The 13,843-nt window shown below is 33.1% G+C and overlaps 5 protein-coding genes across 5 annotated transcripts; 3 read left to right on the top strand and 2 right to left on the bottom strand. All coding sequences in view use genetic code 12, as the record gives it.

Annotated features, from left to right (window-relative positions):
• Positions 1 to 1,248: 1,248 nt before the first annotated feature.
• On the top strand, positions 1,249 to 6,078 carry CTRG_01839 (uncharacterized protein; the record flags this gene model as incomplete). The annotated part of the gene is made up of 1 exon (XM_002547486.1): positions 1,249 to 6,078. One exon carries the CDS (start codon positions 1,249 to 1,251, stop codon positions 6,076 to 6,078), a length of 4,830 nt encoding a protein of 1,609 aa, XP_002547532.1.
• Positions 6,079 to 6,250: 172 nt separating this feature from the next.
• On the bottom strand, positions 6,251 to 6,670 carry CTRG_01840 (uncharacterized protein; the record flags this gene model as incomplete). Its single annotated transcript, XM_002547487.1, has 1 exon — positions 6,251 to 6,670. One exon carries the CDS (start codon positions 6,668 to 6,670, stop codon positions 6,251 to 6,253), a length of 420 nt encoding a protein of 139 aa, XP_002547533.1.
• A 198-nt stretch (positions 6,671 to 6,868) lies between these two features.
• STN1 (Stn1p) lies at positions 6,869 to 8,323 on the bottom strand (the record flags this gene model as incomplete). The annotated part of the gene is made up of 1 exon (XM_002547488.1): positions 6,869 to 8,323. The coding sequence occupies one exon, from the start codon at positions 8,321 to 8,323 to the stop codon at positions 6,869 to 6,871; it is 1,455 nt and encodes a 484-aa protein (XP_002547534.1).
• A 435-nt stretch (positions 8,324 to 8,758) lies between these two features.
• Positions 8,759 to 9,970, top strand: RRP8 (25S rRNA (adenine645-N1)-methyltransferase; the record flags this gene model as incomplete). Its single annotated transcript, XM_002547489.1, has 1 exon — positions 8,759 to 9,970. One exon carries the CDS (start codon positions 8,759 to 8,761, stop codon positions 9,968 to 9,970), a length of 1,212 nt encoding a protein of 403 aa, XP_002547535.1.
• A 1,633-nt stretch (positions 9,971 to 11,603) lies between these two features.
• DSE1 (Dse1p) lies at positions 11,604 to 13,562 on the top strand (the record flags this gene model as incomplete). The annotated part of the gene is made up of 1 exon (XM_002547490.1): positions 11,604 to 13,562. The coding sequence occupies one exon, from the start codon at positions 11,604 to 11,606 to the stop codon at positions 13,560 to 13,562; it is 1,959 nt and encodes a 652-aa protein (XP_002547536.1).
• Positions 13,563 to 13,843: the final 281 nt, after the last annotated feature.

Genomic DNA, 13,843 nt, shown 5'->3' on the forward strand with positions numbered 1-13,843 from the left:
AAACAAAAATGATCCACAACTAGCAAGTTAAATGTAGATGATTACCCATAAAACGTTTAATTGGTCAATTAATGTTCATGTTGAATACTGATTCCTTCTTTTTATTTTGGTTGTATTGTTGTAGACAACACACCCTTGAATGGACAAAAGTATTTGACAAATTTTAGTGAAGCGAAAAAAAAAGCGCACACAGAAAGAAAGACAACCGAAATAAAAATATACATAGAAGAGAAAAAAAATAATGTATGCTTTTCACTCTCTCATTGAAAGTCTCTTTTTCACTTCAATGCATATCAGTTCAAATATCCTTCTCTGTCCTCCTCCCAAAAAGAAAAACATTACCATTGCCTTTTTTTAAAAAAAATTTATTCATTTGTTTCTTCTTTTTACAACAACAACAACAACCTTTGTATTCTATTAATCATCATTGGTGCTTTTCAATTGAATTAATCAACAGTATCATTCAATCCAAAACTAGCCGTAGTATCTCGTTACGACGCCGTATCAAAAGAAAATTTTAGGCACAAAGCTAACAACATACAACCATCCCGAAGCGACCAAGAATACACACACACACACAGGCTTTACTACTAGAGAGAAATAAGAAGAAAACGAAAAAAAAATATTCACACACAAACATATTTTTTTTTACCTTTCTACCCCCGTCCCTTGATAAATTTCCAAACCACAACCAAAAAAAAAAAGAAAAACAAGAACCGCTTCTTTTTTTTGTTTCCCATTTGAAAGTTGTCTATTATTTATTGAATATAAACAAACCCCAAACAGCCAGGTCAAATACAGTCATTGTTTATCATATTTAACTCAATCCATTCGCTATCTTTATAACAGAACAATTTACTAGATTTCACACATTTTTTTTATCAGCAAGTGGAAGAAAGAGAAGTCAATTATTATTATTATTGTTTATTTATTTTATTTTAGAAATTATTCTCAAGTATTATTAATTTGTTAGTGGATAATAACTTTTAAAATTATTTGATTGTATTGGATAATACTCCCCTTTTCATCTTAGATACTTGTGATTATAGATATATTTCTTCATCTCATTCGGGAGACCCTGGTTATTTTTTAATTATTTTAATTCTAATTTTATTTTTTCATATATTTCCGAGTTTATGCCCAAAAGTTTCCCATATACAAGACAGTAAATATATCATCGTACCTAGATTTCCAATTATTTTTCAGTTCACCTAGACGTATTTTTTAATTCTTCAATATATTCCAACCATGTCAGGCCCACAATCAAGAAGAAATTCAATGACTTCGCTAGCAACCGCTAATACCACCACGTCATCACAAAATAATATTTCAGGTCATGATTTGTCAACTGATAATTTGATAGCTGTGGATAGTAAATTTGTCAAGAAACCAACCAAGAAATTTCCCAACAGTAATGGGATTTCCCCAAAGCTTATCAACGATTCAACTTTACGCAGTGGTGCTGGTAATAATAACAGCCCAGGAAGCGCATTCTATGCAAAGGAAGGTGTCTACTATTTTCCAAATGGTGAAGTGTTTCGACCAAGAACAACCCCTGCCAAGAGAAACAGGCCAAGTAAACTTCAACAAGATATTTCCCCAAATGATAGTGGAGCAAGCAGTCCAGTTCCACCACCATTAAATCCCAACGTTTCCCTTGATTCACCTAAATCAAATCACTCATCCTCAAACTCGTCAACAAATAGTGGAACTGCTGGGTCAGTTGTTGCTCCTAGTATTCATTCCAATAATTCTCATAGTTCCCTACCTAAATCTGCTTCAATTCAGAACATCAAGCTCATGAACAAACAGAGTTTAGTACAGAACATTAGAAATAGTAAAGGCGATATCACAACAAATATTGTCCTTGAAGATACTTCCCCAAAGATTCCTTATGAAAATTACCGTAACAGCAACAGCAGTACAAGTTTGAAGAATTCCCACAAGTTTCAATCACAAAATATCACCAAGACCGAGCAGTATTCCAACACCTCATCTTTTTCATCACAAACTTCAAATGCTTCTAATGTATCTGATTTATTAGCCGATCACGATGACGAAAATTCCAATTCAAATGTTAATCGATCAGCCACCAATACTCCTTCAACATCTATAAGTGACGACCATAACAGATTGTCCAATGAAATTCGAAATAGTACCGGTTCATCCTCCGATGAATGTAACCAACCAGTAGAAACAATCACTGATGACACTGCTTTGAGTACGTTGAATGAAACAAGTGAAGAGACTTTCAAAAGTATGCTGGCTTCAAACTTTGGCAGTTCAAGTGCGGGCCATTCAGCAAATTCATCATGGGACAACAGAAACACACCTGAACCACATCGTTTAATCAGAGAGGAATCAAACTCTTCTGTTTCACCAAGTGAAAGAAAACATGCTTTGAGAACAAGAAACTTACAAAATCAACAACTGATGTCAGCTAATTCGTCTTCTCCGAATCCGGCAATTAGTACTGATTCACCAAGCTCACCAGCTTATGGGAATACCCCATCATCAGTTTATGAGAACACTCCTTCATCATCCGCCTATGGTCAAACTCCAACATCAACATCAACATACGGCCATACTCCATCGTCAATGTATGATTCAATTGCCCCATTGGAAGTTGTCAAACAAAGAGCAACGAACACTTCTGGTTCCGATTCACCTAACTCGTTGTATGACAGCTCCAACCCAGGAAGTATCCACAGATTAGGTGCTCCAATGAAACCTATCTTGAGAGATATATCAAGATCATCTGAGATGTCGAGTGAAGAAGAAATATTTAGAACTCCAGTTAGTACACCAGACAAGGAGGTTTTTAAAGAATTTAAAGGTACTCCAACAATGACACCACCATCTCCAACTTCTGTGAAAACTGCTACACCAATCATCACTCCACCGAATAATATTAATACTTTCCGTCCTCCTCGTATAAGTGCTCGATCATTATTACATTTTGAGAGACTGAATACCGACACTAGCAGTAGTACTAATTCTAGCAGTAGTGGCGGAACTAGTAATAGAAAGAGTCAGATTAGTTTGTTACCAGAGCCTACAATAGACACTGAATCATTTGTGGAGCAATACTTTAACGAATCATCTCCAGAGCTGTATCAGTTGAGTGAGATTATTTCTAACTTGAATACTACACCAACAAGACAACACCATCAGCAGCAACAACAACAACTTGAACGTGAAAAAATGGCTAATGAACAAGAGGAATACACGAAACATATCAATGAGAAACGCCAGCTGTTCCAAATGACTCATCAGCTGCACTTGCCTCCAAAGGAGCATGTTATTCAAGTTACTGATGAGCAGGCTATTAAATTTGTGTCATCTCCTACTAATTCCAAGACTGATACACCAAGAAGTTCGAGGTATTATGACATTGATTCAACTACATTTAATAAGTTTGTGAATGATACACAACCGGATATTCCTCCTAGAGGAGATGTGATGATTGTCAATAATAAGAAGATTAGAAAACATAGCAGAAATGCATCATCTACGTCCTCTGCCAATGATTTTTTCATCAACTCAGCTAATAATTCTCAAACTAATACCAATACCCCTGCCAATCCTGGTCCATCAACACCAAAGAGAAGTCCAATTCAGGAGGTTGTCACACCAAAGAATCTTGAATCTCCACCACCTCCACCGCCAATTGAGAAATCACCAGGTATGAGAGTCAAAGGTAGACCAAAAAAGAGAAGACCAAGAAAAGATGGTGAACATAAATCCGATAAGAAGAAATCAAATCCCGATGAATCAAAACTTGCTGCCTCTGTGGAGCAGAAGCCAAGAGAACATGAGAATACGGCAGTTCCTAGAAAGGGTTCTGAGCACAGTCAAAAGAAAGAGACTGAAGAATTCACTATACCAATTGCAATTCAAACACAACCAATTAAGAGAAAGGTCAATGAACAGCCAGTCACACCAGTTCTTGATGCTGCGCCAAACCTGATTTTCAAGAATGATGACGGTGAAAGAGATCCAAGTCCATCAAAGCTGGTTTTGTATGATACACCAAGAACTTTACAAGAACAACAAGCTCAGGAAATGCGTGAACTCGAGGAAAAGAATAAACAAGTGAAAGAAAAGGAGCCAACCACTCCAGTGAAGAAATCAGCTAAACCAATTCGTTCGTTGTTGTTGCAGGATGAAAGCATTCAAAATAAGAAGTTACCCATGGGTCCACAATTTGAACCGCCAAATAACGCGAAGACAATTAAAAAAACTTCGTCATTACCGACGATGGCTCCGGAAAAGCCGCAAAAGATTTCCGATTCCTTATTACCATCATCTGATAAACAACACCAAACTTCAACAAACCATCGCCGTTTTGAACCTTCAAGAAGACCACCTGAAATTCATGACAAGGAGAGAGTTGCTGTAAATACCACCCATCAACTAATTGGAGTAGCCCCATCAGCACCAGTATCAGCATCTGCACCAGCATCTGCACCAGCACCACTTCCACCCACGTCTAGACCACGTATTGATACCAACAATCCTATTCCACATCCACCACCACCACCACCTCCTCCTCCTCACTCTCAGACACAAGGTGCTCAAAAATCTTCACCAAACTTATCTGCACAACCACCGGTGACACAGGCTCAATCACCTGAACCAAATATGAAACGTCACGTTTATCACAGTCCAAAAATCGGAGATGATAGTAACAATAATTCCAAGAAAGGTGCAAACGGAGGTGGTGCAAACTTGAAATCATTCTTTAAAATGTTTAAACCACATCCACATGAGAAAACAATGGATAAATCCAATTCTACCACATCATTGTCATCATCAGGATCTAGTGGTTCAAAAATATTTAAATTTATGAAGACCAAGAAAGATGAACAAGATTTGACTGATTTGCCAATAATTGTTGAGCAATCCAAATTAGGACCACCAGTTGCTGCTAATGCAAATAGTAACAGAATTTCTGTTTTTAGTGAAATTGCACCATCTATTAAATTGGGATCATTACCTGATTTTGAACCGGAAGAAACTGGATTGTTGGAAGAAATGATGATTACATTTGATGAAAAGTTTGAAAGTGAATTAACACCAACTTCACCTCCAGTATTTATACACAAGATTTCTACCAATAGAAGTAGTATGAATGAACCATTTTTAAGAGATGATGAGTTATCAATTGATCAAATAAAAGATCAACAATTGAAGGATGATGATCTTGGCAATAACAATGGCGGAACAGATACGATTGGAGGATATTCGGTGAATATCAATGATGAAAATTATGCTGAAAATATGGCATTCCTTCGAAACGAAGCGTATTGGGCTACTATGGATGAAGGTGCTATCAAATCACATATTGACAAGAATCTGTACACAATTGATGAAGAAAATAACCCAGAGATTAAAAAGTTTAGAGAGCAATTAATGGCAGCTGCCAGTATTGCTGCCCCAGATATTTCTATGGCATCTTCTGAAGGTGATGTGTCTACTCCAGTGGATAGTTCATTTAACCAACCATTAGTCGGACCACCACAAATACTTCGTGGTCCAAATGCTGCTATTACTGATGAAGATATTGACCCAGTACTTGTTGATGATGATCTCAGTCAAGAAGGTGAATCTATTGTTATTGAAAATCAAGAATTACATTACATTTTCAACAATTTGACTGATGATGAAAAGAGAAATTTACCACCACACTTGAAGTATATTCGTCAATTCAAAGATTATCAATCAATTGAAGTTAATATGAAGAAATTTGAAGATTTATCTAAAATTGAATTTTCTGTTGATGAAAATGGTAAGAGTGCACCAATTTTAAAGAGACGTAGAAAAGGTGGCAGTGGTAAAAAATCCATGCTTGATGGTGGTAAAAAAGGATCTCGAAATGTTGTTTTCTCCAATAAGATTTCTATCAATGAAACATTTGCAAGTGATATGTATAAGAGATACAACAAGGCGGTAACACAATACTCGTTAAATGATCCAAAAGAAATCAACAAGATTAAGAACGAATTGAATTATTATAAATGTAACGAGATGTTGGTTCATGAAAGTTCCCAAAACAATACCCATTTTTTTTACTAGATTTTTACTAGAGACAATTTGTAACAATATTTAATTATCTATTTTTTTCTTCCCATCTTTATATATTCTTTTTCTCCCACCACCGTATTTAAATTATATATATATATTTTAATTAGACATTTATTTTTTTATTTCTATTTTCAATAAAACTAATTTCATACATATATTCTAATTAACTTCCACGATAAGTAGTATAACTATGATTACTTAATAACAAAGGAATATGATAATGATTATCAGGAGGATCTTCAATAATGAAAATAATTTCAACAAATGGGAAAAATGTTCTATCATTAGATAAATTTAAAAAATATTTCCCAGTTAAAAATTTAACTTTATAAATTCCTGGTTTTAAATCATCCCAATTTTGTTCAATAATACCTAAATTTTCAAGATTTTGATTAGGATCAAATATCCAATTTTTAATTCTACCATCAGAATCTGTTTTTGAACTTGCAAAATGTATTGGAATTGATGAATTATCTAAATCTTTTGGATTTGAAGATATATGATATAATTGTACAACTACATTTGATGCTGGTTTACCTCTTGTTGTATCTAATATATGACATGTAATTGGTGCCACTGACATATTAATTATTGAATATATATATATGATTATTGGTTGGTGTATTTTACCACTTTTTCTGTCAGAGGGTTTTGGAATAAAACCGTGGGGGAAGGATTTTGCGTTTGGTATTTATACTTTTGATAACAAGCGGCAGAAAAAAAATAAAAGGATTAAATCAATCGCAGATAACCGAAATCTTGGAAAAGAAAGTCGTGTACATTAACCAGGTGCTATATAAGACCAAGATATTGAATTGGTGTCATAATGCCAATTATCATCATCAAATAAAACATTTTCAAGTATATACTCAATTATATAGTTCATTAATTTATAATTAATATCTCCTAATAGTAATTTCTTATTTTTTAACATGTCCAAATAATCCATAACATTAAAGGGAGAAGTGGTTTTGGAATTTTTTAATGATTTAAGAATTTTTAAAACACTTGAATACAAGTTTTTCAAACAAACCAGTCGAACCAGTTGAGTTTTACTTATTGTAATTAATTGAAGATTTTTCTGTAGTTTGTGTCTTTGTCTGTGAAATATAATTAACTTATAGTCCTTGAATGATAAGTTCTTAAACTTTGGTATTGCTTCTAACGTTACTAACTGTAAGTTGGTATAATTCGTGAGTAGTTCCGATATTCGTGGATCTCGATAAATATCTAATAATTTCACCTTGACGAAACCTTTTTTAATTATAAATTTGATTATTTCAGTAGTTAATTGGAAATCAGTGACAACTTTCAATGGAGTGTCTTCCAGATCAGTGGGTTTTATATAACGTTGAGTATGAATTCTATCCACTGATTTAACCAACGATAATTTATTGGATGATGGACTAGGAAGATCCTGTTTAATTCTTGAATCCGATTTATGTATGGCATGTACAAGCAAACTGTCTTCTTCAACGGGTACATTATCAATTTCTTTAAGTGAATAAACTCCCAAATCTAAATCCCGTTGTTGTTGCTTCTTCTTTGTATCATCCTCTGTAAATTTATAATCAATAATTCTGTTTTCACGTTGTGGGGTTGGAATAAACACCCATGGTTCTACCAAATTATTCTTTCGAAATTCCATTCTTTTCTTCCATTGTTCAAATTCAAAATGCAATCCGTCTGGTCTATGAGACAATACCGTTATTTTACTAACTTTAAGTTCACGATCTGGTTTCTTACTCACATTAATAGAATCATACCAATTGTAAATTTCACCTTCAAGTTCCACAATTTTACCATAATTCTTCTTATCTAACGTAAGTCCAACTTCTTTAAATTGTTCTTGGGATAACCTAACTCTAATTTTAGAATCTATTCCAATGAAATCGGATATTACAAGAATAACATATGATTCTTCAACTCCATTGAATTCCTTTTCCTTATATTGTTCATACACGATTTTCCCAAATATATTGATTTGATTAACCGGATAGTTATTAACAAGAACAACATGACGTAAATGATCTGCTATATAATTGTAGATTCCATATAAGTTAGGTGAATTATTAATGTCGGAAATAAATAAAGGGATTGTTTTATCAAAGGTAGGAGCTTGATGAAATAATTCAATAACATAGAAATTCTTAAATGGTGTTTTCAAACATATATGATTTTCTCCTGGACCCCAATCTATTTTGGTTTTTGGATATAGTAATCGATTATCTTTCATAGTGTTATCATAATCCGTGTAATGTGATATGTGGAGAGATAAGTTGATCGATTGGTGTATTGTTTTGATTTCATAAGAGAAACAAAAAAAATTTGTGACGCAAATCGTGTTACTTTTCTTTTGGCGGAGAGTTTGCTTGTTTGTTTGTATTGGCTCTTCTATAGGGGAATGGAGTTCTGAAATGTCATTACCCACAACAAGTTTATGTAGCTTTTCAGTTTGCTTGAAAAGTGAGGTATCATGCTATTGTGATAATTGTAAACTCACCACAGAGCTGTCTACTTCCTTGTCCATCAGGTTCAATCAGTGTTTAATAAGAATTCAACAGTATGCTCGACCCATCTCCTTGCAAAAGAAGGGGGAGAAAAAAAAATTACGAAGGAAAAAAAAAAAATTCAATAATCCATCTCATCGCTATTCATACAACAATATAAAATGGTTTTATTTGAAGCAAATGGTTGGAATTTAAAGACCAAAAAGATTGAAATAGGTGGATTGCCTGATAAAAAAAGTAAGACCCAGAAGAGAAAAGAAAGAAAAAATGCTCAAAGAATTCAAGAACAAGAACAAATAGAACAAGAACAAGCATCTAAAGTCCCAGAACCAAAAGAACAACAAATTGCAGAAGAACTGCCAAAAGATAAGAAACTGAAGAATAAAAAGAGAAAACAAGAAGATAATGAAGATAAAAAGCCAGTAAAGAAAACCAAATCTGAAGAATCGAGAGAAGAATCAGTGAAACCATTGTTTTCTGGTAAGAAACTAACTCCATTACAACAAAAAATGATGGCTAAATTATCTGGATCTAGATTTAGATGGATAAATGAACAATTATATACTATTAGTTCAGAAGATGCCTTGAAATTGATCAAAGATACTCCATCTTTATTTGATGAATATCATCAAGGATTTACTCAACAAGTTGCATCATGGCCAGAAAATCCAGTTGACGTATTTGTTGATCAAATTAAAACAAGAGCCAAGGCTAGACCAGTTAATGCTCCTGGTGGATTACCTGGATTGAAAAACAAGCAAGTTGTTATTGCTGATATGGGATGTGGTGAAGCTAAATTAAGTTTAGATGTTAGTAAATTTGTCAATCAATATAATAAAAAAAACAAAAAGAAGAATTTGGAAGTTTTAGTTCATAGTTTTGATTTGAAAAAACACAATGAAAGAATTACTGTTGCTGATATTAAAAATGTTCCAATTCCAGATGAATCTTGTTCAGTTGTGATATTTTGTTTGGCTTTAATGGGAACTAATTTCTTGGATTTTATTAAAGAAGCATGGAGGATTTTAATACCAAGAGGTGAATTATGGATAGCTGAAATTAAATCTAGATTTGGTGAATCTTCAACTGCCAAGGATTCTGAAAAAATTGGTGAAGAGTTTGTTAATTCATTAAAAGCATTTGGATTTTTCCATAAACTGACAGATAATTCCAATAAAATGTTTACTAGATTTGAGTTTTTCAAACCTCCTCCAGATATTTTAAAAGAACGTCAATTGAAAATGGAAAGAAAGAAAAAGAAGTTTATTGAAGATGAAGATGATCAAACTGATTTAGAAAAATTGGAAAATAAACGTAATGAGAAAGCTGAAGGTGAATGGTTGTTGAAACCATGTATATACAAGAGAAGATAATTCATGTCTATCCTTTGTGTGTGTGTGTGTGTGTGGGGGGGGGGGGGAGGGAGATGATGGAATTATTTATAGATAACGTGTATAATTATGTACAGTACAATACGGAAATACGAAGTTTATTTATAAAATTCTTGAGCAATAACTGTTGTAGTCAAGGTCATAGGTCATGTGCCAAATTACCTCTGAATTAGATCTTCTGCGTTCCGTTTCATCCCTTGCAATTGCAGTGTATTGCAAATTAATGTCGAAATACTAACTAGTTTCGCCAAAGGGGGAGAGGTGAAGTGAACTGAAGTGCAAGGAGCAAATGGTTCAATTGAATTATACAATGCGTGATACAGTACAGATAAATCACTTGTCCTCATTAGTTTTTAATTAAACAAAATCGATCACAGACACGTCGATATTTATAATTTTGCAAAAAAGAAAAACAAAACTCAACAACAATAACAAAAACAAAAACTAGCAGTCCATTTCAATAATTTAAAGTGATATATTTAAAGTCTAGTTTTTAGAGTCTAAAACATCAAGGCTAAATACAAGAACTAATTGAGTAAAATCAAGTAAACGACGAGTTAGTTTATGGACAACATGAGCTGAAATGGAGAAACACATAAACATACAGATAGTTGCATGACCGGAAAATTCATAACTTTACCATGTACAGGTAAGATGCTATGATTTTCTTTTTTAGAAACACATTCCCATAGAATGATGTCGCCTGAAGTTTAACAAGTAGCATTCAATTGATTTGAAACTGATTTAGAGCATTAGCGATGACCCGATTGATGACGTAGATCTTGCAATCAAAGTTTTTCAACAACACGATTTGAACCAGTAAATGGTAAGACAGGATTCCTTAAATCGGGTTGGTTGAGCCAGCATGACGGTATCCAGCATTAAAAACTGATGAATGTGAATTCCATGAATTATTTTTGCGTTCATCTTTTAGATAATGTTGGTTGTAAAAAAAAATAAAAAATTCAAAAGGGGGAAGCAAATGCAATTAATTAATTAGTTAAGTGAAATGATTAACGCACAAAATTTAACCTTACTTGCAAATTGACAACCCAAATAAAATGCGTGCATGCAACACAAAATCTAGGAGAGAAAAAAAAAATAGTCGCGAACGGAAAAATTGGCAGTAATAGACCTCAATTTGGAAGCATCAACCAGCACATCAAGATTAAATCTTTACTAATCAATGGAACCTTTGGGGGGATAGGTTTTTTTTTTTTTTTTTTACTTTTTTGAATATTCTATATTTTTATATAAATACAGCCTTATATGGTTTTAATTTGAATTTTTTGTTTAATTTATTCAAAGTTAGTTCTTTTTATTAATAAAACTTCCATTCGTTTTTACATTCCTTTTTTTTTTCTTCCCCATAAATCTATTATTATTTTTCCTCACTACCAAGTGTTGATAATTACTGTGAATTTTTTAGCAACTTATTGTTTCACTATAACATTCCAAAAGATACCCTTACAACCACTCATTCATTAATTCTTAATTTAAGCAATTCAACATAATTGTTCCATATTATAAATAGAAGCCACTTTCCCTACGACCCCTGTTTTTTTTCTTGTTCAAATTCCCACTAGTTCCTCACTGTTTATCCCTAATATTGACAATGTCAGAATACTACGAACCTACTTTATTGTTCAGACAAAACGCCATTAAGAGATTCAGTCCAAGTTTGTCTCCAATTTCAAGTGTTGAGAGTTTAGCATTAACAGATTCCAATTCTTCCATTTATCAAAACTCCAATTCATCATGGTTGTTAAACAACTATAATCCAAAAGACACAGCTATTTTGAATCAATCATGTTCTTTAAATCGTACTAATATTAAATCTAACTATTGGAAAATACCTGATCAAAGTATGAATTTGACTTCAATGTGTATTAATTCTAATCATGGATCCAATCCTATTATGGCCATTTCATCAGCTAAAACAGATTCAAACTTGTACATATATGAATTGAACCTATTTAACAACCACTTGATTCACCACCATACTATCACATTGCCAAATATCCATGCTATGAAATGGATCAATAACACACGATACTTGGTGACTGGTAACAACAAAGGTTATGCACATTTAGTTTCCACTCCAAAATTAGCAACACGTGATGTTTTCAATGGTGAAGATGGTCAAAGTTATGATGACGACGATGAATCTGGTAATTCTGCTGAAATATGCAAGAGATTTAATCACAGAAAGCATTTGAAAGAAAAAGGGTCTTATGATGACGTATCTGCTGCATCACCAATTCGACACTTGAATTTTTTAAATAATTATGAAAATTTAATGTCTATTTACAATGATTTTTTATTTTACTGGGATATTAATAATTGTGAACAACAAATTAGACCTTCTCCTATTACAATTACTTCTGTTGCTGGTATTAAGAATTTTGATGTTTTACAAGATACAAATTCTTCTTCTGTTGTTATCTGTGGTAGATTTGGTGTTTCATTATTTGATTTAAGAGATAGCAAATTTAATATCCCAGATCATTCTGAAAAGAATCAATCCTACAAGAAATTGTCTGCTCATGTTGTTAAATGGAACCCATTAAACACAAATATCTTAGCTGCTGGTCATGGGGATGGAGTCGTACGATTATGGGATGTTAGAAAGCAAGAGTCATTTGTTGCTGAACTTGACGGTCATAACACCAACACTGTCACTAGCATTGAATGGAGTGAAAATGACTTGTACACTGGTGGTAAAGATGGTAATATTATCCATTGGGATTTGTCTTCAGATTTGGCGTTGAATGATTTATCTAATACCAATAGTATTTCATGTGGTTTGAAGGATGGTTTTGATAGTGTTCAATTTAATGGTAAAGCTAATGCTCTAGAGGCTAAATTAAACCAAAGACAATGTGGTACTGTTTTACCAGCATCTAATTCAAACATTGTTTCTATGTGTTCCATTAAGACTGAAGATGATGCTGATACCAAGATTATGTCAATTGATGGCTCCTCCTTCTTGGGTGTACACAATAAGATATCTGAATCATTTAACGTCAATATCAATACCAACAAGCTTTATTACACTGAAGAAGACATACAATTGTTGATACAAAGTGAAATTAGTAATAGTTGTGGTATTTCTAATGATACATTGGTTGGTGATTTACAAAACTACTCTACTGACAGTTTAGTTAAGCCATTGACTATTTCAAGAAAGCCAACTGCAATTACAACACCAATTCCTATCAAATCAAGTCACAGTCCATCAAACTCTATTGGAGACAACAGTGTTATTTCCATTCATAATCATTCCAATGATACTTTGGTCAATAGCCCAACTAAATCGGTTTCTTCCACTTTTGAAAGTGATGATGAATTCACATTTAATACTACAAAACCAAGAAATGAAAGATATTCTTCTTTGTCAAGTATGTCCTCCAATAGAAGTCAAGTGAACAACTCCACTGAGACTTTATCAACAAATGCTACGGAAGTTGGTAATGAAAGTCCTATTCATCACTTTAAAAAGCTAGTGCCTAGTTTCAATCACGATTTAAATCTCAACACCAATAATCATAATAATAACTTGTTATTACTATAGAAGTATATGTATTGTTTCTAATGAAGTATATAAATAGATAGATTGACGTTATTAGTCAAAATTAATGAATTTTTATGTAATCACCAGAATATGAATCAATCGTAGTGCACAAAACCGAAAATTTAGGATCGGAAATGCAAGTAAATAGTAATACAGGCCAGCCGACAAATGAAAAAAAAAAAAAATTAAAAAAGTTACAACCAGCCTGGAAGGCAAAAGAATAGACAAAACAAAACAAAATAAAATATTCAGACAACCTAATTGTTTAAAATAGGAGTTTA

This window comes from Candida tropicalis (assembly GCF_000006335.3).
Source record: "Candida tropicalis MYA-3404 genomic scaffold supercont3.2, whole genome shotgun sequence".
NCBI lineage: Eukaryota > Fungi > Ascomycota > Pichiomycetes > Serinales > Debaryomycetaceae > Candida > Candida tropicalis.